The sequence below is a fragment of the Mustela putorius genome, unplaced genomic scaffold (assembly GCF_011764305.1).
Source record: "Mustela putorius furo isolate JIRA1106 unplaced genomic scaffold, ASM1176430v1.1 tig00000430_pilon_pilon_pilon, whole genome shotgun sequence".
Taxonomy (NCBI): domain Eukaryota; kingdom Metazoa; phylum Chordata; class Mammalia; order Carnivora; family Mustelidae; genus Mustela; species Mustela putorius.
The window spans coordinates 4,012,684-4,036,284 of NW_025421377.1; the positions used below are offsets into that span (position 1 = coordinate 4,012,684).

The 23,601-nt window shown below is 43.0% G+C and overlaps 2 protein-coding genes across 4 annotated transcripts in view; one reads left to right on the top strand and one right to left on the bottom strand.

Annotated features, from left to right (window-relative positions):
* TEC (tec protein tyrosine kinase) overlaps positions 1–17,153 on the bottom strand; it is a 140,232-nt gene extending 123,079 nt beyond the window's left edge. For all 3 annotated transcript variants that reach the window (XM_045079716.1, XM_045079714.1, XM_045079717.1), the window contains exon 1: positions 17,033–17,153. The gene's annotated coding sequence lies outside the window, so the exon portion shown is untranslated. The remainder of the gene's footprint in view (positions 1–17,032) is intronic.
* On the top strand, positions 2–21,831 carry LOC106007083 (artemin-like). Its single transcript, XM_045079921.1, has 5 exons — positions 2–34; positions 11,929–12,014; positions 17,090–17,293; positions 21,377–21,436; positions 21,671–21,831. The coding sequence occupies exons 1-5, from the start codon at positions 2–4 to the stop codon at positions 21,723–21,725; spliced, it is 438 nt and encodes a 145-aa protein (XP_044935856.1). The 3' UTR covers positions 21,726–21,831.
* Positions 21,832–23,601: the final 1,770 nt, after the last annotated feature.

Sequence of the window (23,601 nt, forward strand, 5' to 3'; positions counted from 1 at the left end):
GATGGCAGAGTCTGCAGAGAAGACCATGAACCAGGTGAGTGTTATCAGGGGGACCCACCAAGAGATTGGTGGCAAAAAGAAAGTCCGTGAGGGTACGTGCATGAAGGGCTTTATCTCTAAAAGGGAAAGCAGCAAAGGGAAGCCAGAAGGCTATAGCAGAGAGAGCTTCTCATCATGTGAGGAGGCTGGGGTGTGGGAGTGTTGATTCACAGTGGAACAATGGCCCTCGGAGGACCGTAGGAAAGATTAGGAAGGAAGCCAGCAGAAGAATGGAAGTTCAGAATCATAGGGGAGTTGAGAGCATTTAGGAGAGAGCTGATCAGAAAGGCTAGGAGCCAAGGAAACCAGGGATAAGAGGCAAAGGCTAGGCCTAAACTGGCGGAAGTCCCAGATAGTGTCAGAGGCCAGATGAGTTAAGCACTCAACAGTCTTTGATCAGCATTCAAAAGTAGGTTGATGAATAATTTTGTAATGTCTACGAAGAACACATTTCTCCAATGTTGCACTCATGGCATAATACTTATCCTTGTGTGTGGGCTCTGTAATGGGGGGGGAGAGGTGGGAGGGTAGGGGAAAGTAGTGAGAAGGGGCTGGGTGTGCTATCTCCTTTCCTTAGGACAGAGCTCAGAGACCTAAAAGGGAAAAAGCAAGATGAGTACCTTGAGTTTCTAGGGATCAAAGGCCTCCAGGCAAGGTACAGGCAACAGTAGGCACCAAGACCCAAGAATGAGGGGGCTCATCCAAAGGGTAGATAAAGAATGGCAATGAGGAATCTATTCACCTCTGGAAAGTCTGTACCTTAGGCATGGCTCTTTCAATTGCAAATAACTTCCACTTAAGCAGACAACAACAACAACAAAAGGAATGTACTGGCTCACAAAACCAAGCAGGGCTGAGCTGCTTCAGGCACATCTGAATCCTGGGTGGTTTTTCTTTTTATTTTATTTTATTTCATTTTATTTTGAAAGAGAGAGGGCGCAAGGGGGGTGGGGTAGGGGAGGCGAAACTGAGGGAGCCCAGTGCAGGGCTCGATCTCACCACCCTGAGATCATGACCTGAGCCAAAATCAAGAATCCCATGCTTAACTGGCTGAGCCAGCCAGGCACCCCCGAATCCTGAAGTTTAAATGCTGCTGTCTGTGCTCCCACCACTGTTCAGTGACATGTCTCCCTGCCGGCCAGCTTCATTCATTTTCTCTACTTCAAAAAGCTTCCCCCATAGAGCAGGCAAAGATGGCCACCAGGAGCTCCAGGTTAGATCACTCTAGCAGGAGAGAAAAAAAAAAAAAAAAAAAAATCCCACAGGAAAAGAATGCCTCCCTTCCTAACTGGAGCAGAAATGGAGCCTAACTGAGCAAAGCTGGGTCATGTGCTAACCTCTGAACCAATCACCAGGTCAGATGGAGGCACTTCTCCCATAGGCCACAAGACACATGACCAACCCCAGGCTTCCGTGTCCACCCCACCCAAACCACAGGAACTGTGGACAGAGAAGTTCCCCAAAGGAAGTCCAGGCAAGAAAATCTGGAGTCCACTGCAGTGTAGTCACTTGTCCGTCGGTCCCCAGATAACAAAAGAGATGCACAGTCCCGCTACTTAAAGGGTAGAAGTGAGGTGGGGAGCAGAGGCAGAAAGAAATGTAGATAAAATTAAATGTCCTTAATTTTTTTCCCATTCTTTTTTATTGTGTTATGGAGCCCGTTGGCAAACACTTGAGGCAGACAGGAAGCAGAGCATTCCTCCAGAAAATTCCCGATCTTAGGGTTAATGTCTTGCTAGAGGCAAAAACAACCTTAACTGGCCAATAGCTAGGACTCCAGGATCCTGTGAGTCTTTTGCATATGATAGTCATTTCGCAAACTTCCCTTGGTCTTTACCCCCAACACCTCCATAGTATATAATCAATCGTTCCTCACAATCCTGGGGCAGCCCTTTCTGCCCAAAGGTCCTGTTCCCATGCTTTAATAAAAACCACTTTTTTGCACCAAAAACATCTCAAGAATTCTTTCTTGGCTGTAGGCTCTGAACCCCAACAGTTCCACATCATAGGGCTTTGAAGTCAGACAGAACTGGTTTTAAATTTCAGCTCTGACACTTACTAGCTGTGTGACCTCAAGTAAATTACTTAATTTCTCAGTGCCTCAGTTTCCTCCTTATAAAATGGGGATAAAAATAGCACCTACCTCCTAGAGATCTTTGGAAAGAGTGAATGGAAGAATGCACATAAATTGCTAGATAGACACAATGCTTGACACAAAGTGATCAATAAATGGTAGCTGTTATGAGTAATAATTAACAATAATGACAATTATTATTATTTAGAACAAGGGTACCACATGAAGGGTGAATTGTGACTCGGTGAAAGAGAGAACCTTGTCAGCACTTGGATAATCAGCTCTGGGTCAAGTTTCATTAAGGGCAACTGAGGACACAATGCAAGGGCCTAAGTGACACTAAGAACACTATTTAAATCAGTATTTAAATAAATAACACCATCACGAGCACCCACTGTGCTCATGAATAAGATACATACAGCTCTGAGGTAAACTACAAGGAAGACTGTAATTCTGTGTGACATTACTTGGGGGGCAGGGGAAGGGTTGACTAACGCTACTTCATTACTTTCAGGGCTGAGAAAACAAGAGAATAATGCCTGGGCCCAGCTGTTGGAATGCTAAGAAGATACCATGTGGGAAACAAAGGCAGAAGAGAAAAGATTATGCTTCCTTACTACCTACAGCCCATTGACAAATCCTTGAACAAGGCCAAGTGACATTCCTCTAGGAACCCAGCTGCCTCGATGTTAAGACTTCCTAAGGGCAAAAGGCAATCTTAGCCTAACCCCTAGGATCCTGTAAGTCTACTTTAACATAAAAAATTCCTTTGGAAACCTCATCTCTACCCCCCAAGATACATGTTGGCAATCATCGTCCAAGCACACGACCTACCGATATACATCTGAAAAGTCTCATGATAGGGTTTTTACTAAACACTAATAAATGACCTTTTCCTAATAATAGCTAGCCCCCTCAAGGTCCTGGAAACCTTGTTTCCAAAATACCAGAGAGGTTTACACTATCCCTAATCCCCTCTCAACTTTAAAGTATATAATGGGCCACTCCTCATGACCCCAGTGCAGCTCCTTCTGCCCACGGGTTCTGTTCCCATGCTTTAATAAAACTACCTTTCTGCACCAAAGACATCTCATCTCAAGAATTCTTTCTTGGCCATCGGCTTTGACCCCTAACATCATTCCTACATCAGAAACAGAAGAACTACAATCACCTCCCCAAAAATGCCTTTGCATGAGTTAGAAAAAAGTTCCTTTAAGAACTTTACTTCCAAAAAGAAAAATAATTACTTCCATTTTCAAATAACCTGTCACAGTAAATGAACAAATCTTCTATATCTCCAATGTGAATGACATCCCAGAATTTTACAGTGCATAACCTGTACAACTGTACATGTTGGCCCTGGACAGAGGCAAGGAAGCTGAGTTAGGGACTCACAGAGGTCAGGGTAGAGGGGTGGGGATGGAGTGTCTGGGAGTCCAGGGCCCTTTGGAGACAGAGAATAACTTCTGCTGTACCATCCAATATGGCAGCCACTTGCCACAGATCGCTACTGAGCTCCTGAACTGTGGCTAGTTCCAATGAGGAACCACATTTTTAGTTTTACTTCATTCTAGTTCATTTCAATTTAAAATTTAAAACTGAAGCAGTATAAAATGTTTCTCTATGAGCTGCAACTTTATTGTTTGGTAGGACGACATCTTACAGCATCCACGCACTATGGAAGTCATTGCCTGGCCTTGCACTATCCTGGGTCCTATTACTCATCATAAAGCTCCTGAGCTGTTTCTGACATCTCATTAATAATCATTGTAGGATTACACGGTGAAATTATAATGTTTCTTCTATATTGAGCTACACAAAATATATACTATGAAAATAAATTTCACCTAGTGTGTTTTGCTTGTACCCTCTTGAGCCAGACTGTATTGTTCTCAACTCTGTCTCCACCACTAGGTCAAATTTCCCTGAATCTCTGAGCCTCTGGCTCTTCATCTGTAGAACGTTGGAAATAATCTTGCCTGCTTCATTGGATTATGGGGGTAGGGACGGGTATTAAATGAGCTAAACCATGTAACGAGCCCCACAGGGAGTCTGGCACATAAAATATGTGCTCAAAAACATTAACTATTGGGGGCTGGTAGTAAAATGTTTGGGAACAGAAGGTACAAACAAATGGTCTCCCTGTGTCACCGAGCTCCACTTGCCATGGCATCAGAGGGCGCAACTGTCCGTGTATCTCCTACGTGTTTATCTCTCTGGACCAAAGGATTCAATGAGAGTATTTTACTCAATTGTCTCTGCCACCAACAGATATGTTTGCTTTTCTCTAAGTCCATTACATCTTTAGGGTACATTGATGAAACTATCTTAGATGCTGTAATCTGAAAATAGGTAAAATGACATTTCTGAATTATTTGTAGCAATACCTAAGATTTAACTAGCCTTTTTGTTCCAAGTCATACATTTAGTGAATCTCTTCAGTTAAGAGTTCACAATCATATCTGAATCTCTTTCTTGAGTAAAAACTAGAATGCTCAGTCGGCTAAGTGTCTGCCCTTGGCTCAGGTCATGATCTCAGAATCCCAGGATCAAGCTCCCTGGTTGAGCTCCCTGCTCAAAAAACAAACAAACAAACAAAAACAAACAAAAAACAAAACAAAAACAAAAACAAAAAACTAGAATGCCCATCTGCATATACATTTAATAAATTCATTTTACCTAAATGCCTTCTTCACCACTGAATGGACTTGAGACCAGCAGTTGGGTTTTTAGTGTCCCAATATGTTCATGTTGACTGTGACTTGGGACCTTACACTGTGTATTCCCTCTTCTACATTGTTCATTTTTTTTTAAATAAATAATAATTAGACTAGTTTACTAACATTTGCGTTCGAGGAAATGTCTATCTTTGCCTAGCCTTTGTTTTGTTTGTTCCCACCCCTCACTGCTGATTCAGAAAAACATTTTTTTCCAAACTCCCACTGACTCATTTTATTTAACAACCTTTGTGCGGAGTCTTTTCAAAGTTACTTTGAAAATCACAGTTTGGGGCACCTGGGTGGCTCAGTAGGTTAAGCGTCTGCCTTTGGCTCAGATCATGATCCCAGAGTACTGGGATCGAACCCTGCATCAGGCTCCTTGCTCAGCAGAGAATCTGCTTCTCCCTTTCCCTCTGCCTGCCGCTCCCCTTGCTTATTCCCTCTCAGTCTCTGTCAAATAAATAAATAAAATACGGAAAAACAAAAATCATGGTTTATATCTAGCTTCCATAATTATTTAATGCTCTTTAAGAACTCCAGTGAATGTGTCAAACATGATCACCCCTGACAAAAGAGTAGCCTATGCCTATCCCCCCCCAAAAGGCTGTATTTGCTTAAAAAGTGTAAAATCCACTTTCCCATCACATACACACTCACGGCAGAATTTATTTTAGGTTCCATTTGTTCCACAAAGTTCAAGAAAAGTGTCATGGAGAGCACGTTCAACTTACCCTCTTGTTCTCAGGAAGCTATTATCCTCTGAGGCTCACTTTTCTCATCTGTAAAATGGGCATAATATAGATGCCCTCTGCTAAACAGAGCAAGTCATCTCATTATTCATGAATGTGTATAAAACACTCTGAAAAGCTCAAAGTCCTTTACAAGCATTAGGCCATGAATCTTTCTGAAGTGGACTGTTAATTATGTGTCATTATGCTTTGCTTAATAGGTGGAAAACCTGAGGCATGGGAACATAACACCAGTTAATAGCCGACTTAAAAATCTAGCCCAAGCTTTAAACATTAGACAGGAAGATGTCAAGGAAAAATATGAATAGGAATCCACTCTACTCTGGTTCTTTATCAAGAAAGATATTAACGCAAAATTCCCTCACATTGCTGGTTGTCCTGCCCGCCCCCCGCCCCCACACTTCCTGTTACAGTCCAAGAATGGGGAAATGGGTGGGCGGGTTGGAGCTCCCTGTGGGCTTATAATGCCTTCCCCTGCTTACACAAAGGTTCATGAACTCTAGGCCAGGTACCATGGTCAAATGTTGTTCCACAGATACCATAACGACTTCTCCACCTTTTGTTATTGATCCCTGGAAACTTTTCCTACCACATCCAACCAAACAAAACGAAGCTATAGACATCACCGACTGGAACACAGCCTCTGCAAATGGACCTGTTGGGTTACTCTGGCTTTATTATCTGATCTACAATTTGGTGCATAACATAGCCTGACTAGCTCCCCCTAAACTTTGTGTCTTCACACAAAGTAAATACAGTTGATCTGAAAGGTCAAAAAAGAGAATGATGGAAACTTTATATAGTTTTGTTTTGTTTTTTTGTTTTTGGTGTTTTTTTCTTTGGACAAATAGAGATCACAAGTAGGCAGAGAGGCAGGCAGAGAGAGCAGGAGAAGCAGGGTCCCCGCTGAGCAGAGAGCCTGATGCAGGGCTCGATCCCAGGACCCTGAGATCATGACCTGAGCTGAAGGCAGAGGCTTTACCCACTGAGCCACCCAGGAGTACCTTTAGATAGCTTTATATAGCTAGTGAGCTTTTTTAAATTCTTTTGTGCCCTTCTGAGGATGACTAATAGAAGTTAGAAATCCTGAACCCCAAAGTGGTATTTTGAGGAAAAACTCCCCAAGAAAATAATCCCCCAAAGGGAAAAAAGTATAACAACATTACTTACTTAAAAAAAGAAAAGAACCCCAATTGTGTAAAAATTGACGAATGGTCCAAAATACCATTGTGTGTGTGTGTGTGTGTGTGATTGATTGATTGATTGATTTTCTTTGGTACCAAATGGTGGTTTTATTAAAGCCTGGAAAAAGGATCCATGGGCAGAAAGAGCTGCTTCACTGGGTTTATGAGAGGTGGCTGACTATATACTATGGGGCTGGGGGAGGTAAGGAAAAGGGAGGTTTCTTTTTTTTTTTTTTTTAACCCTTTCTCTCTCTCTCTTTTTTTTTTTTTAGATTTTATTTATTTATTTGAGAGAAAGAGAATGAGCAGTGGGGAGGGGCAGAGGGAGAGACAGACAGACAGACAGAGAAGCAGATTCCTTACTGAATAGGAAGCCTGATGAGGGGTTTGATCCCAAGACCAGGAGATCAGGATCTGAGACAAAATCAAGAGCCAGAAGCTTAACCGACTGAGCCACCTAAGCACCCTGAAAAGGGAGGTTTCAAAAGGATTTTCATATGCTAAAGAAGACTCACAGTGTACCAAGGACTTGTCATTGTCAAATTAAGGTTGTTTTTCCTTCTAGCGAGGCATTAACAGTAAGACAGTTGGGAGCTTCATGGAAGAATATCAAGTATATCATATATTGACAAGATAATCACTTCTCTATTAAAAATGAGAATTATTGCTACAAGAAAATACCTATATGAAATAATGCTACCAAAGAACTTTATGCCTGAACTAATTATAATCTCAAAAAGTAACTGCATATATACATATAAATATATCTTATACATATAAAATGCATATATGTATAGTGCACATATATTGCATATATATAAAGATTATAGAACTTGGAGTTACACAAACAGTTGCCTGCAGTGCTCAAGTTAATTATTTTCTAGAAATTTGCTGAAGATTCTGAACAAGCCAAATGATGATAGAGATGACTGAAAGGGATTCACCAAGATTTTCTCTGGAATGCTTTTGGGGTTGTTTTAAATTTCTTTGTAGGCTTGGGGTGCCTGGGTGGCTCAGTGGGTTAAAGCCTCTGCCTTCGGCTCAGGTCATGGTCCCAGGGTCCTGGGATCGAGCCCCGCATCGGGCTCTGCTCAGCGGGGAGCCTGCTTCCCCTCCTCTCTCTCTCTGCCTGCCTCTCTACCTACTTGTGATCTCTGTCTGTCACATAAATAAAAATCTTTAAAAAAATAAAATAAATTTCTTTGTAGGCTTCAGCACTGTTTACATTTTTTTTAAATAGTTAGTATATGTAAAATAACATTTTCTTTTTATAAGGATGGCAGGGAGAGTCCACAGATCACTCTGAGAGTTGAGGAACCTTTGTGGCATCCGAGGATTTATCCTTACTCTAGGCAAGATGGAAGGATATGTCACCGGCTCTGAGAGCCCAAAACCCTCTTTCAGCTACGACTCCAGAACCTATGACCTAGAATTTTTTTAAAGCAGTGCTTCTATAACTGGTTTCAATGGGTGATCAGTAAGTTGACAATCCTTTAAAAAATTAAGAAGCGTTCACACCTCAACTTATATATCTCATTCACTCATAACTCAGTTGAATTGTATTTCTGCTTAACCACCTGGCTAAGGGATCAGACATTTTTATCAATCAAGGCAGGAAAATAAAAAAGAAAGCCAACTGCCTTCTATGAAACAAAAACAACCCCAATGGTAACAACCAACTTCGTTGCACACTTAAATTAGATCCGCAGAAAAATAAACCTTGAAATCACTCCTCTGTAGGGGGAAAAAAAAAAGCCATGACGGTGGAGACCCTGGGTGGCTCAGTCAGTGAAGGGTCTGACTCTTTTTTTAAGAATTTATTTATTGGGGCGCCTGGGTGGTTCAGTGGGTTAAGCCACTGCCTTCGGCTCAGGTCATGATCTCAGGGTCTTGGGATCGAGCCCCACATCAGGCTCTCTGCTCTGCGGGGAGCCTGCTTCCTCCTCTCTGCCTGCCTCTCTGCCTACTTGTGATCTCTGTCTGTCAAATAAATAAATAAAATCTTTAAAAAAAAAAAAAAGAATTTATTTATTTATTTGAGAAGGGGGAGTGTGTGCATGCGTGCACGAGAGAGAGAGAGAAAGAGAGAGAGGTAGGAGAGAATGGAGGGAGTGAGAGAAAGAGAGAGCACAGCATAAGCATGAGCAGGGTCAAGGGCAGAGGGAGAAGCAGACTCCCTGCTGAGCTGGGAGCCCAATCTGGACTCACTCCCAGGATTCTGGGATCATAACCTGACCCGAAGGCAGACGATTACCGGATGAGCCACCCAAGCACCTTGAGTGTCCAACTCTTGATTTTAGCTCAGGTCCTGATCTCTGTAAGTTGAGGGGGCTTCGAGCCCCATGTTGGGCTCCCACTCAAAGGAGAATCTGCTTCTTCCCCTTCACACTCTCTCTGCAACCCGCACCGACTGATGTACTCTCTCCCTCTCTCTCTCTCGAAGATAAATTTAAAAATCTCAAAAAAAAAAAAAAAAGCCACAGTTTCATTTTTGGGGCAGTCATGTGGAGATTACACAGGTTGTGGCTGAAACATAATACTGGGAGATACATGAGGACATGAGAGTTTCTAAGGAAATAGTAACAGAACGACATTATTGGAACTCTATTCAGGATAGAGAAAAATTAAAATCTTTTCCTATGAAATCAGGATAGAACTTCACAAATATTGCAGATAAATGGAATAGGATATTTGACAGAGAGTTCTACATTATAAGTATCTTACACAGTAAAAGACAACTGAAAATCTGTCACTTTGATACTCTGTAAGCTAATAATTTCAAAAGCTTTTAACTTTAAAAAACGAATGACATGTAGTTACAAAAGGAAATATATGTACACTGCTAAAATTCAAAGAGATCTTTCTCCTTTTTAAATGTAAAACTCACCCATCTAGACAACCTAATCAGCACATACTTCCCTCCCTCCTCCAAAAACCACTCTTCTTAGCCATAAGAACCAAGACAATCACAACACTATGCTAAGAGAAAATACACAGGCCAGGGAGAAAACAGCAGTAGTAGTACTAGTAGTAATCTGTGTTGTTGTTTTAAGAATGTTGTCAATGCCTGACTGGTTTGGTTGATGAAACATGTGACTCAGGATTGTGAGTTCAAGCCCCGAGTTGGGTGTAGAGATTACTTAAGAAATAAAATCTCTAAAAAAAAAAAAAGAATGTTATCAGCACTTGGGAAAATATACATGATCCACATTTCAGTCTATACAGCAAAAGTAAAGTGAAAGTCTAATTTAGAATTTAATGAATTTAGGCTATTGGGTCCAACTTGGATAACTATGACCACATATCTTTTTTTTTCCCCCTAACTGCTAAGTGTCCACAGTTCTCTGGAAAATTCATTCAGTGCATTCTTCAGGTATTTTTTAGGCATTGCACTCTTCCCTAGGAGAGTCTGCGATCCAGCTATGAAGACAAAAAGAACTTAGGTGAAGCACTTAGTACATAAGAGACAAACATACTGCATGGAAAGAGAGGTTGCAATGGCTTCAAAAGTTCTATTTCGAAAAGGAAATAATGGGGATGCCTGGGTGGCTCAATTGGTTAAGAGTCTGCCTTCCACTCAGGTCATGATTCCGGGGTCCTGGGATTGAGTCCCTCATTGGGCTCCCTGCTCTGTAGGGACCCTGCTTCTCCCTTTGTCCACAGCCTCTCTTGCTTGCTCTCTCTCTCTCTGACAAATAATAAATAAAATCCTTTAAAAAAAGAAAAGAGAAGGATGGCCCTGGATGCACTGAGGGAAGAATGAGTCCTGCAGGTCTTCCAACTGGCTACGTTTCTGTTCACAATGGGGGGCTCCAGCTAGGTGTGTTCTAACCACCTTCTCCTTTGCTGTCACCCCCAGAGAGCAAGTCACTGCTGCACCCACTCCGATGCAGTGATGCTGGTGTTTTCCGTACTCCCTATGCATAGGCATCACCGCATCACCGCAGGAGTACACACCTTTGCTTTTTCTGCACAGATAAGGTGGTTTGGGAAAAATGCCTTCCCTCCCTCAGGGGAAGCCGACTCTCCCCATTCCTCTACATGTAAGCATAAAGTCCCGCTGACATTGTCAGTCTACTGGCAAAGAAAGCTGCAAAATCACACTGAATTAAAGAAGCCTAAGGAATGATTCAGTTGGTAAAACAGGGTTGGGAAAGTTCTGATCATCCACGAGGTCCCAGATAGATCAGTCATTTCTTCTGCATGGCCCAGCCAGAAACAGGAACTTGGTGCACATTCCAAGAAAGACATGAGCTTTGAAACAGGAAGTGAGGATGCTTCTGCTGGTAAAGCAATTGTATGATAAACCGGCCTCCAGAAGGAAATAGTGGTAACTTCCATTAGAGGCCACACAGCCACCAATAACACCAGGCCTGCCTTTCAGATTACAGTATTGGGCTTACCGGGAGTTTCACTGAAAGGTAAGACAGTCAGAGGCGGAGGTGCTGGAATGGGTCCTCGACACAGTGAGCTAGAGAACAGGAACAAGGGCTCGATGACCAGTAAGCTCCGTCCCACCCACGCTAGGTCTAGAGGTTTTGCCTCCCACGACAAGGGTAAATGGGAGGTGGTGGATGCTTAAAGTGGTAGAAGAAGAATTCTGAGGTCCAAACTGGGTTCCGCGAGAGAATATGCCTGGATTGGACAAAGAAAGTTTACTGCTGGTCAAGGCAGGAAGACAGCAGTGCAGCACCATAGCTGAAGCTCACTGGTCTCTCGTGGACGTTGGTTAAGGCACCAATGGCAGATTGAGCAAAACCTCCCTCCGGAAAGCCCTGTAAAATGATAACATGAGACCTCACGTGGTGAGGTGAGGGGAAGCCAAGAAACAACACGATTCATACCATGGTTTCTCCAAAATGCTACATAATTAAAGGCAGTTAGACTGCCTGTGGGGAGAGGGGAGAGCAGAAATAGAGAGGACTGAAAGCTGCTTTAAAAAGCAGTTGGATGTCCCATATCCCTTTGGCCATTCTGGGCAAGGAGGTAGCTTTCTCCCCATCCTTGCAAAAGCACCTGGAGTTTCTCCCCCACTTCCTCTCCAAGAGAGGGTCTCCAGAACGGGGTACATCAGACACAGCTCAGGCGTTCTACTAGAAACACCATGAGGGGGTTATAGGGACATGTGGATGCTCAGACTTCCAACCTTCTTCTCCACCTAGCTCCCAGACCACCGGCAGCCAGGCTCTCCGCCACCATCCAGAGAAAGTGGAAGAGCCTTTTCTGAGGACTCTCAGCGGCCCAAGAAGTAATGATATTAGAGTTCCTCCAGATAAAAGCCCCAGCCAGATCACCAGACAGGGAAGTTTCCAGTCTACAAGGCCACACACATCTTCAGCTTTTAAACCCCCACTCAAACGTGAGCAGACCACAGAGGGTATTAGAAATAGGAGGCAAACCTCTAAGATGAAAGGTCGAGACCTAAACGAATAAATAGACAAAAGCAACTTGGGGAAACTGAGTCTGTAAATGGAAAGATAAAACCGTCAAAAAAAGTTTATCCTCAGAGAAAAGACAGATAAGCACTGAAACCATAAAACAGAAGAAGAAATAGATATTGAAGGGGCCAAGAGGAGACCACCTCAAAATGTGTCACTTTGGCCCATTGATTATTTTTTTTTAAAGATTTTATTTGTTTATTTCACAGACAGAGATCACAAGTAGACAGAGAGGCAGACAGAGAGAGAGAGAGGGAAGCAGGCTCCCTGCTGAGCAGAGAGCCCAATGCGGGACTCGATCCAAGGACCCTGAGATCAGGACCCGAGCCGAAGGCAGCGGCTTAACCCACTGAGCCACCTAGGCGCCCCCCATTGATTATTTTAAATAAAAGTTGCCCAAGAGACAGCCGATGCAAGAAGAACACTCAGACTCTCCTCTGTCCCCTGAAAGCAGGAAATAAATCTCCTATGTGAAAGGTGCCCTCCCATACCAGAAGGTAAAAAGACATCCTTACGGCCAGAGATGGGAAATTTAGATCCGAGAAGGTTGTATAAACAAGCCTTGTTACTTTTTACTCATTTACTATCAGCACCCAAATCCTGTTTCGATTTCTTTACTAATTAAAGTTCCCAAAATTTTCTTTGTCCTGTCAATTCTTCACAGACTTAACTGTTTCTTTATCTAAAAAATATAAAAACTGCCTGCTTTAGTCATTTCTTTAGGTCTCAGGTTCATAATTGGACCTCAGTGCCTGTGAAACAAAACTTTTTTCCCCCGTTAATCTGTCTCATTGAAATTTAATTCTTAGTCCAGCTGGGTCTTGAGGGTAAAGGAAAAATTTTCCTTTCCTTCATTATACCACACACATGCACATACACACACACTCAGGGGGAAACAAGAGCTTCTAATTTAAAATAATTAGAAATGGGATTATACTTATTAAAAACTCAGTGGAAGGACTCGATGATAAAATTGAGAAATCTCCCCAAAAGCAGAACCAAGAAAAAGAGAGATAGATATTAGGGGAGAAAATATAAGAAAATTAGAGGCCTATTCCAAAATATCTAATACATGAACAATATGAGTTTCTGGGGAAAAAAAAAACATCACAGGGTACTTGGGTGACTCAGTCAGTTAAGCAGCTGCCTTCAGCTCAGGTCATGACCCAGGGTCCTGGGACTGAGTCCCACACCACATCCAGCTCCCTGCTCAGCAAGGAGTCTGCTGTTCCCTGTGCCTCTGCCCCCTACTCTGCCCCGTCCCCCTGTGTGTGCTCTTTCTCTCTCCCTCTCTCTCTCTCGCAAATAAATAAATAAGAGCTTCAAAAGAAAAAAGAAAGAAAGAAAGATCACAGAAAATGGAGGGGAGAAAATTATTATTAATTAGTCAATTGAATAAAATTTCCCAAACTGAAAGATCTGTTTCGGGATTCAAAGAGCCCAGCACATTGGATGAAAGCAGATCCATACCAAGGTACAGCATCATGAAATTTCAGGATTATGGAGATGAAGAGAAAATTCTATAACTTCCATAAAAAACTCAGCAGGCTTGTAAACTATACACAAATTAAAGGTAAAATCTGAGGAATCAGAACAGTTCTGAATTTCTCAACAGCAACACCGTAGCTTAGAAGGCAATGAAACAATGCCTTCAAAATTCCCATCCTAAAATTCTAAACAGTCAATTGTCAGTGGAAAAGAGCTATTTCCAGGCATTCATCATCTCAAAAAAAATAAATAAATAAAATAAAAAAGCATATCCTATGCAACTTTTTCCAAAAAGCTCCATGAAGATGTGCTCTACCAAAACAAGGGAGTTCACCAAGATAGAGCAGCAAGACATGTGCTTAACAAGAGATCCAACAGGAGAGAAATGATGGGGATCCCCAGGATGATGACAAAGGTCTTCAGGGTGACAACTGGTCCCCATGTATAGAGGGCAACTGGTCCAGATGAGGGCAAGGAGGAGACTCAGGAACAACTTCTTCAGGAAAATGAAATTGACAACACGTGATACATTTGAGGCAAGTTTTGGAAATCTGGCCAAGAGTTTTGGGTCAAATTAATGATGCAGACATACAAAACTAAATAAATGAACAAACAACGATTAACTCCAAAGAAAACAAGAACTTGTGCTTGGCTTAGCTATGAACATTGATCTAACCAAAATTACTGTTTAACTACTACTGCAAGGATGGGAAAATAAGGAAGCTGTGGTTGAGATGGGGGTGAGAAAAATAAAGGGAGCCACATCATCATCTTCCACAGTGAGAAGTCAATAGATAATGCTTCAAACTGCAGAACTCAAATAGTAGCAAGCAGCAAATACCAAAATAACCAGCTCAAAGAATTACAAGGGATTGTTTCTGGAGAGTGAAAAAATGTAATTTAGATTAAAAGGTTAAAATTTAAAAACAAACAAACAAAAAAACCACATGTTGATTTCTATGTCCAGGCATTTTTACATTTATTTGCTTTCGCTTTGTCTCCCTAATAACAACTCAGCAAAATTCCATCCTTGTTTTTCCCAAGCAAAAAAAGTGCAATTTTGTACATCTAGCCCTCAGTAGCTACGGCCATCTGAGCTCTGAGCAGCCAAACGTGGTGAGGAAGGTAATAGTTATAATTAAACCCAAGCAAGGACTGGTTGAGCTAGGGCAGAAACAAAAAGGCAAGTCCAGGTTGAGACAACTACTAAGCCCCTCTCTTATAGGCTTCTTTTCAACGAAGTTATCCCCATGCCATAACCACATGGTACAGGATAATTTTACAGTTGCCAACAACCATGAGCTAATTTCACTCCTTTCTAAAGGAATCAAATGTCTCCCTTTATAACACTAATCCATCCAAGGCAGCTGGCCCCTAAAACTACTGATCTAAGTACAACTTCCTTCTCTTTACCTCTCTAGACTGAATAACACGAGAGAATAAGGGCTTTGAAGCAAGTGGCACTGTCCTCAACAGATATTTACTAAGCATCCATGGGAGACCCAGCACTAGGCAGATGTGGACCTATCCTCTCTGTCCTGAACAATAAGTTGATTCTCCCTAAGGGTGGGAATCCAGGCAGGGGTGGAGTCAGGGTAGAAGCCACAAAACTGGAAGAGCTGGGGCAGGGAGAAGAAGGACCAACTAGACCAACCTGGAGGAACCAGTAAGCAGAGGTGTGATTGGAGGCCCCAAGGCTCAGGCTTCTACCACTCCAGATATGCAGAGGAAGGCAGGGAGATGGACAATTCCTCCCCAAGCATAAAAGTAGCCAGACACTGCCCATGACCCTTCCAACCACCTGTCAAGGCTGAACTTGACAGAGCAAAGGTTACCATTCTCAGGGCTTTATCACGGTTCGATAAAATATTGTCCCTGCCCTTAAGTAGTAGCTGCTGAGAAAACATGATGACTCTCTTAGTACAGAATAAGTAAAACAGGTTGAAAGTACATTAGCATTCTATATTTTTTTCTGTTTGGGAAGATGTGAACATTTTAGTTCAAGGACCTATGTGGAGCAAAGGTTTTGCCAACTAGAGCACAGCACTGATTTGCAAGTGTCTACAACACTTACCCTATACAGTTCCAGAAATCAAAACATATACACCCTTGTGGGAAGAATCAAACTCATTAACATAAATAAACACATTGCAGTAAGCATCATGAATTGGCAAGAGTAGTAATAATTGATCAGATTAATTACAGTACAGGGAAAGTATATAGGTCTTTCCAAAACACTGAATAAACGTAACTGAACTAAAAAGTATGTCCAAAACAAAATAAGAAAAGGACAACCCGCTCTCTTTTCTCCGTCTAAATCATGATATTCCATATTACGTATGATTCTTGCTCACTGAGCTACCAGTGTCAAACCGACCTGTTAAATACTAAACTTAATTGGGAAAACCACTGGTGTGTCGAGGTTGTTTCTTCCTCCTCAGCTTTTTAGGCGAGAATCATCTCAAAGAGAGCAAATTCTCAGAATTTCCTAAAAGGAAAATGGGCACTCACTGGAAAAATACAGGGTATATGCTCAAAACACTTAACTATTTTGGATAACCTTCAAACCCACTTAGCCACCAGCCCATCCTGTTGTTTTCAAACCTTCTGATCAAATATTCCAGTTTCCAAAGAATGGCATTAGATGAGACTGTTTCCGAACCTGGGACACAGAAACGTACTATTCTTCTTGGGGGGAGGGGTGGGAGAGCAGATCAAGAGCAAATTTAGGATCCAAGGAGAAGTGCACACTCCAGATCAAGGTCCTAGTTTTTCCAATACATGTTTTCACCGAACAGCTGTTTACAAGACTCAAACAATTTCCCAGATTAAAAAAAAAAAAAAAAAAAAAAAAAAGAGTGAAGTTGGTGGGGTGAGGCACTAGGACACGTACAACCGTGGAATGTCTCTGCGGACTGTGCCAACTTTCAAGCGAGACTGCGCTGCCACCCAGTCAGAGAGGAGGAACCAACCTGGCCGCCCCGCTGGGAAGTAAACCCAACGCTGAACCTGGCGCGGGGCGGCCTCGGCCCTGGGACCCAAAGAGAAAGGAGGTGGGTGCTCCTCGGGAGAGGCCAGCGCCTGAACTCCAGGGGCGGAGACGCGGCGGCCCAGGAAGCCGCAGCTATGCGGGAGCGCGCACCTGTCCCTTCTTCCTGGACCGGAGTGGACCGGCTCCTTCACCTGCCGTGGCAGGAAGAATAGAAAATCTTCCTCATCCCAGGAGGGTCGGTCTCTGGGCTTGGGAGAGCCGCCTCGCGCCTCGCGCCAGTTCCTGACCCTCTCCCGCCCGGAGTCCCGCAGTGCCGGGGCCGCCCCGGCCCACCCGCCGCATCCTTACCTGGCTGGAGCGCACGGGCTGCGCGGAGCCGCAGACGGTGTGAAGTCCCGCGGGCAGCGCGGGTTGGGAGCCCGGAGCCCGCAGGCCCCGCCCACGACCGCCCCGCCCCGCCCCGCCTCGGCCCGCCCCGCCCCTCTCGGCCCGCCCCCGCTCGCTTCGGCCCGCAGCACCGGTTCCCACGAGCCCTGCGGAGGTTTTGAGACTGGAGGCGGGAGTGGGTTGCCGGCGCGTCCCGGCAGCCGCGACCCCGCTGGGGCGCAGGTAAGTCGCAGGAGCGTCCCTCGGGTTCCCGAACGCGGAGCTGGGACTCCCTCGGCCCAGGCTTCCTACCCCCGGACAACAGCCCCGCGAGGTCTGGGACGGCCTCGGCCCGGGAGAACCCCGAGCAGTGTCACCTGGGGGTGACTGGAGACTCTGTCGCAAGTAGGGTAGGGCTGCACCTCCCCTTCCGCTAAGCGGTGGCGGGTCAGGCGGATGACACGGTGCAGTGGAGCGAAACGAGAGTTTTATGACAAGAATAAGTCTTTTTCTGTCAAACCGGAGGCATCGGCGCGTGTCTGGTACACTTAAAGGGTCACGTGCCCTCACTATTAATGTATTAACACTTGATTCACTCACTGAAGAGTAGGAAACAGCACTCGTAGGAGACTCACGGCGTGCCAGGCACTGTTTTAGTATTTAACAGATATTAATATTTCCATAGAGTGTACGTTATTTCAGAATCACCCATTTTACATGCGGTGAAAGGGAGGCACCGGGAAGTTAAATAACCAAATAACCAACCTGAGGTCACCCGCCATAGTCAGCTGAAAAGCTGGGATTTAAATCCAGGCACTCCTCCCCTGGAGGGTCAGCCGTCTAAACCACTGCCATCCTGACTCACCGAAATCTGACCGTCCACCGTGTGCGGTGAACTATGACAGTTCTGGGGAAAAGAAGACAAGAGCTCTGGCTTCCAAGAGCTTTTATTCTAGTCTGGGGAGAAAGGCAGGAAGCAAGTACAAAATGAAACCACACTGCACATATGACAAGTGTCTTGACTATAATAAAGCAGTGTGGTGACATTGAGTGTGGTGGGGACAGTGAGGCTGCTTTGCACCTAGTGGTCTTGGAGACTTCTCTGAGAAGGGGACAGTGAAGCATGATCACTCAAAGAGGGGACAACCTGGATATGAAGCTAAGGGAATGACAAGTACATTAGTAGTTATTATGGCTCCTGCTTGTTTGGGACTTTAAAACATGCGTTATCTCTCCTTTGACCATGCAGTAACCCTGAGACGTCCGACAACATTCCATTTTACAAGGTGAGGGGCAGGGATCCTAAGGGTTGGGAAGTTTAATGAGTCACCTAAGTCATTGGGTAGGGAAAGGGAGAGGTGGGAAGATGCTACAGATTTGAAGCAAGGCCTTCGGATGCCAAATCTTCTCTCACTCTGGTGGGAGCCTTGAGGATAACGACCTGTACTCAGAATGGATCTAGTCAAGTTCTGTTTTGTGATCTACCCTCTCTTCCCAGCCCCCATCTCTCCTTCTCCTCATCCCGTTCAGAAACTACTGTTGACTGATTGACATAATTTCTCAAGGGCAGTGTTTTTAGAGGGAGCAGAGGTGAAATTATATGGGGGAAAAATGTGCAGGTGTAGAGAGTGAGTTACAATGGTAATGAAGTTGGTTTTCTCCCAAGAAAAATGCTCATATACATATATGTATAAGTGAGAGGACTTAACACTTCCATCAAATCAACTGATCCCAACAAGGTGGGAGAGCCACTGTCTTAAAGGGTTAACTGATATTGTGGTGATTAAAATAACTGATTTCCAATTCCCTTTGCCTGTGCTCCCTGGGTACTCTGGTGGCTCCTATTTCTGGCTTAATGGAAATGAAACGAGGTTCTCAAAGTTGACAAAGTCTGACTGAAAGGGCAGCAAACCCAGATCCTCGTATTACCCGTTCATAAAGTTTAAAAGAGAGGAAAATGTCTATATTATCCCTCTTAGTTCTCAAGAAAACCAGAGAGAACGGATCTGTAAACAAAATACCTAGATAACAGAATTCCTTATCAATGGAAGTTAAAATAGTTTCCATAATGTTAAACTGTTTCCTAAAGAATACATTCATTACGTTATCAATGTAGGTAGGTGGTTGCTGTGGGTATATTATTCCCCAAGCAAGTAGTAGAGTGCTGGCAATTGTTTTTAGCAGAGTGTTGATAAGAAGAGAGACAGAGATAAAGACAACAGGAGAGACTTTTTTTCTAGTACTTCAGCTACACGGATGAGAAGGTGTAAAACTGAACTCAGGATGTGGTGGGCTAAAAAAAACCATTTAATCTTTATTATTTCATATGTGAAAAGTTCAGTAGCTTTAATAGCACACAGAATACAGTTTAGGTCAACTCAGTTTTTACAGTAGGCCCTCATCAAAAGAAGGAATGTGGTCATGCCGGACTTAAAAGATTTCTCCTTTTGCCTTCAAGGAGAAGATTCCAACAATATCATTACTGTCTTATTTATTTCAAAATAATATTGAGGCACAGGGAAAAAGGCATTTATGTACACTTCTCGGAGACAGGGACTCCCTTCTTACAAGATATCCCCATGGCTTCTGTAAAATTTGTATGTTTAGATGAGCAGTATCAGGTTGACATAATTTTAGTTCCATGAGAGAAGAAAATGCCTCTTTAACTTGCACCTACATTCCACATTGTGCATTAAAAGACACATGGAATTAGCGTGGGAGGTTTATAAATAAAATGATGTTTGTATTTAGAACTCATCACTTTTTTTTTTTTTTAATCTCTGGCTTTCTTTTATAACTCTCTTCCTACTCGAAAAAGACGTAACCCATCCTGCCTAAATAATACATGTTTGTTGAATGAATGAATGATGATGGCAGTGATGAAAACAGTATAGACCTTATCAGTCTTTTATCAACAGTCTGTTCCTAAGAGAAAATGACTTCACTGTGCTGGTATGATAGATCTGCTTCTCTTTCCAACATATACTGAAAGCAGTTGCTTCTTTGAAACTACACAGAAGGAAAGAAAGAGGCTTTTTTAAAGTATGCACCACACCCAACATGGGGCTTGAACTCACAACCCTGAGGTCAAAAGTTGTACACTCTACCCACTGAACCAGCCAGGCGCCCCCTGTAGGAATGAGTTTTAAATGTTGGACACAAAATCAAGAATTATACTCCAGGAACAATTGCTAAATAAAGCATCAAATACAAAGTATGCTTATGAGATCTTCACTAATAATAATACAATAACAAGGAAATATTTATTTTTTTACAAGGAAATATTTAAACAAAACTCACAATAGTATGGAATGTCAAGCTGTCACTAAAAATAATATATAAATTATATATATAAATATATAATTGTATATATAAATTTATAAAATAAGAATGTGGAAAAAAACGTGAACATTAAATGAAAAAAGTAGAACACAATGCTTTATGTATCCTGTGATTGCACCTGAACAAAAATCGTGTGGGAAGAAAATTGTTGGGTTGAAAAAAAGAATAATGATTAATAGTTATTGAGGGGGTTGCTATGTGCCAAACTTTGTTTTCAGTTTAATTCATCTAATTTTCACGGCAGCTCTGTGATGAAGGTACGGTTGTTATTTTTGTTTTACTAATGAGGAAACTGAAACCCAGGAGATCTGAGTAATTTACCCAAAGTCACACTGTTAGTGAGAGGCAAAGCTAGGATGTAAATAAATATAAAGCAGTGTGACTCTAGAGTTGGCACATTTACTCACACAAATCTGGCGGAGAAATTAATGTTTGAATCATCGATCATGGGTTTTGTTGTTTTTTTTAAAGATTTACCTATTTAGGGGCACCTGGGTGGCTCAGTTGGTTAAGCAACCACCTTTGGCTCAGGTCATGGTCCCGGAGTCCCTGGATCGAGTCCCGCATCAGGCTCCCAGCTCCATGGGGAGTCTGCTTCTCCCTCTGACCTTCTCGCCTCTCATGCTCTCTCTCACTGTCTCTCAAATAAATAAATAAAAATATTTTTAAAAAAAAGATTTACCTATTTATTTTAGAGAGCGTGCCCACCTGCCCTCTTCCTCTGCCCCCTGAGGTGGGGGAGGGGCAGAGGAAAAGAGAGAGAGAGAGAGAGAGAATCTCAATCAGACTCCTTGCTGAGCATAGAGCCTGACATAGGACTTGCTCTCAGGACCCTGATATCATGACCTGCATCCAAATCAGGTCAGACATTTAACCAACTAAGCCAACCAGGTGCCACATGGTTTGTTGTTGTTGTGTTTAATATTTCCTTGTATAATGTTTTTATGTTGATTTAATAGTAAGCAAAAACTTTTTAAATTGCAGAGTCAGAAAAGAAGGCACAGAGGTAAAACCAGTTAACACTCAGAAGAGAGAGATACAAAGGTAAAGATGAGAAACCTACTGAGTGAAACCCTCTGGGTTTGGCCAGTTTATGTTTTGGATTAGGATCTAAATAGCTTTTCAGATGGGTGCAATGTATCAACAACTTGATAGTTTATGGGAATTGAGATAAAATGAGCAATGTCACAACAAATGTTATATTCATTATTATTACTATGAATAAAAAGTATATTCTGGCCTAATGTTGTATTTGTACTTGCTGTTCCTTTTGCGTAGGATGCTCTACACCCAAGACTTTTTGAAGCTGCCTTCTCAGCAGGGACAGACATGAAAATGTGACCCCCCACTGTATTAGCAGAAAACTAAGAAGACACTGGTGAACAATCCTGAAAAAAATCCCCATTATGATAGAGCTTACCTGCTAGTGAAAAGGTCAGTCATTTAAAATGTGATTTAGGAGGCGCCTGGGTGGCTCAGTGGGTTAAAGCCTCTGCCTTCAGCTCGGGTCATGATCCCAGGGTCCTGGGATCAAGCCCCACATCGGGCTCTCTGCTCAGCAGGGAGCCTGATTTCTCCTCTCTCTCTCTCTCTGCCTGCCTCTCTGCCTACTTGTGATTTCTGTCTGTCAAATAAATAAATAAACTCTTTAAATAAATTAATAAATAATAAAATAAAATGTGATTCAGTTGCAAGTTAACAACATACTCCAAAGATGTCCGCATCTTCAATCGCAAGAGCCCGAAAATATGTTAACTTACATGATGAAAAGGCTTCGTAGATGTGAGTAAGTGAAGGGTCTTGAGATGGGGTGATTATCGTGGACCATCCAGGTGAGCTCAGTGTAATCACAAGGGTCCTACAAGAGGGAGGAAGGAGCTTCAGAGTCAGAGAAGGAGAGGTGATAAGAGAAGCAGAGGTCAGAGGGTAAGAAAGGGATTTGAAGATGCCACCCTGCTTGCTTTGAAGATGAAGGGACCGCAAGCCAAAGAGTGCAGGCAGCTTCTAGAACCTGGCAAAGGCAAGGAAACAAATTCTGCCTTGGAGCCTCCAGAGGCAACCCGTCCTGCTGACAACTGGATGTTAGCCCAGTGAAACTGATTTTGGACTTTCAACCTGCAAAACTGTAGAAGAACAGATCTGTGTTGTTGTAGGCTAGTAAGTTTGTGGTAATATGTTCCAACAGCAATAGGAAACTAATAGAGCCTGAAAGAAGAGTTTGCTTTTCTCTTATCTATGAGAAGTCTGTGTCAGACTGGTATGTTGTCCATCGTGTTGTGACCCCAGCTCCTTTTGCCTTTTCATGTGGGTGAGAGAACCTGGACAGAAACATGATTATCTCCAGAGACTCTTGATTTGGACATCAGGCCCCGTAGTCACCCATATCAGTGTTTCTCAAACTGGTGTAAAGGATAAAGGCCTTTAAGGGGGGAAAAAAAAGAGATTGATTGATTGATTTTAGAGGGAAAGGAAAAGGGAGAACATGAGCGTGTGGGACAGAGGGAGAGAGGGAGAAACGCAAGCAGATTGTGCTGAGCACAGAGCCCAATGCAGGGCTCAATCCCATGACTCTGAGATCACAACCAGAGCCAAATCAAGAGTATAAAGCCCTTTTTTTTTTAAGATTTTATTTATTTATTTGACAGAGATCACAAGTAGGCCGAGAGGCAGGCAGAGACAGGAGGAAGCAGGCCCCCTGCTGAGCAGAGAGCCTAATGCGGGGCTTGATCCCAGGATCCTGGGATCACGAGCTGAGCCGAAGGCAGAGGCTCAACCCACTGAGTCACCCAGGCGCCCCATGAGTATAAAGCCCTTTTAAACAAAGCATTTTCATCCTTAGTCCATTAACTACATATAAATATAAAACTAGTTATATATTACTTAAGTTAGTAAAATTTTATACATATTTAAAACCAAAATAGATTTACACAATAAATTCAAACAAGAATATAAAACCAATTATTGAGACCACACGCATCCTCACTCTATAGTGTCATTGGTGGTGACATAGGGAACAGTAATAGGAAATTCCTAACCCCCTCAGCCCGGGAGGCATCACTGAAAACCTAAGAAAGAGCTGGAACTCCCAACCCCACCAGCAGGAATGGGGAGCACCTCCCTTAACTGTCAATGGAGGAAGAGTGGGAAACCTGAACTTCTAACTCCCTCTAGTAGATGGTGGAGACATTGACCCCCCCACCCCCAACCTT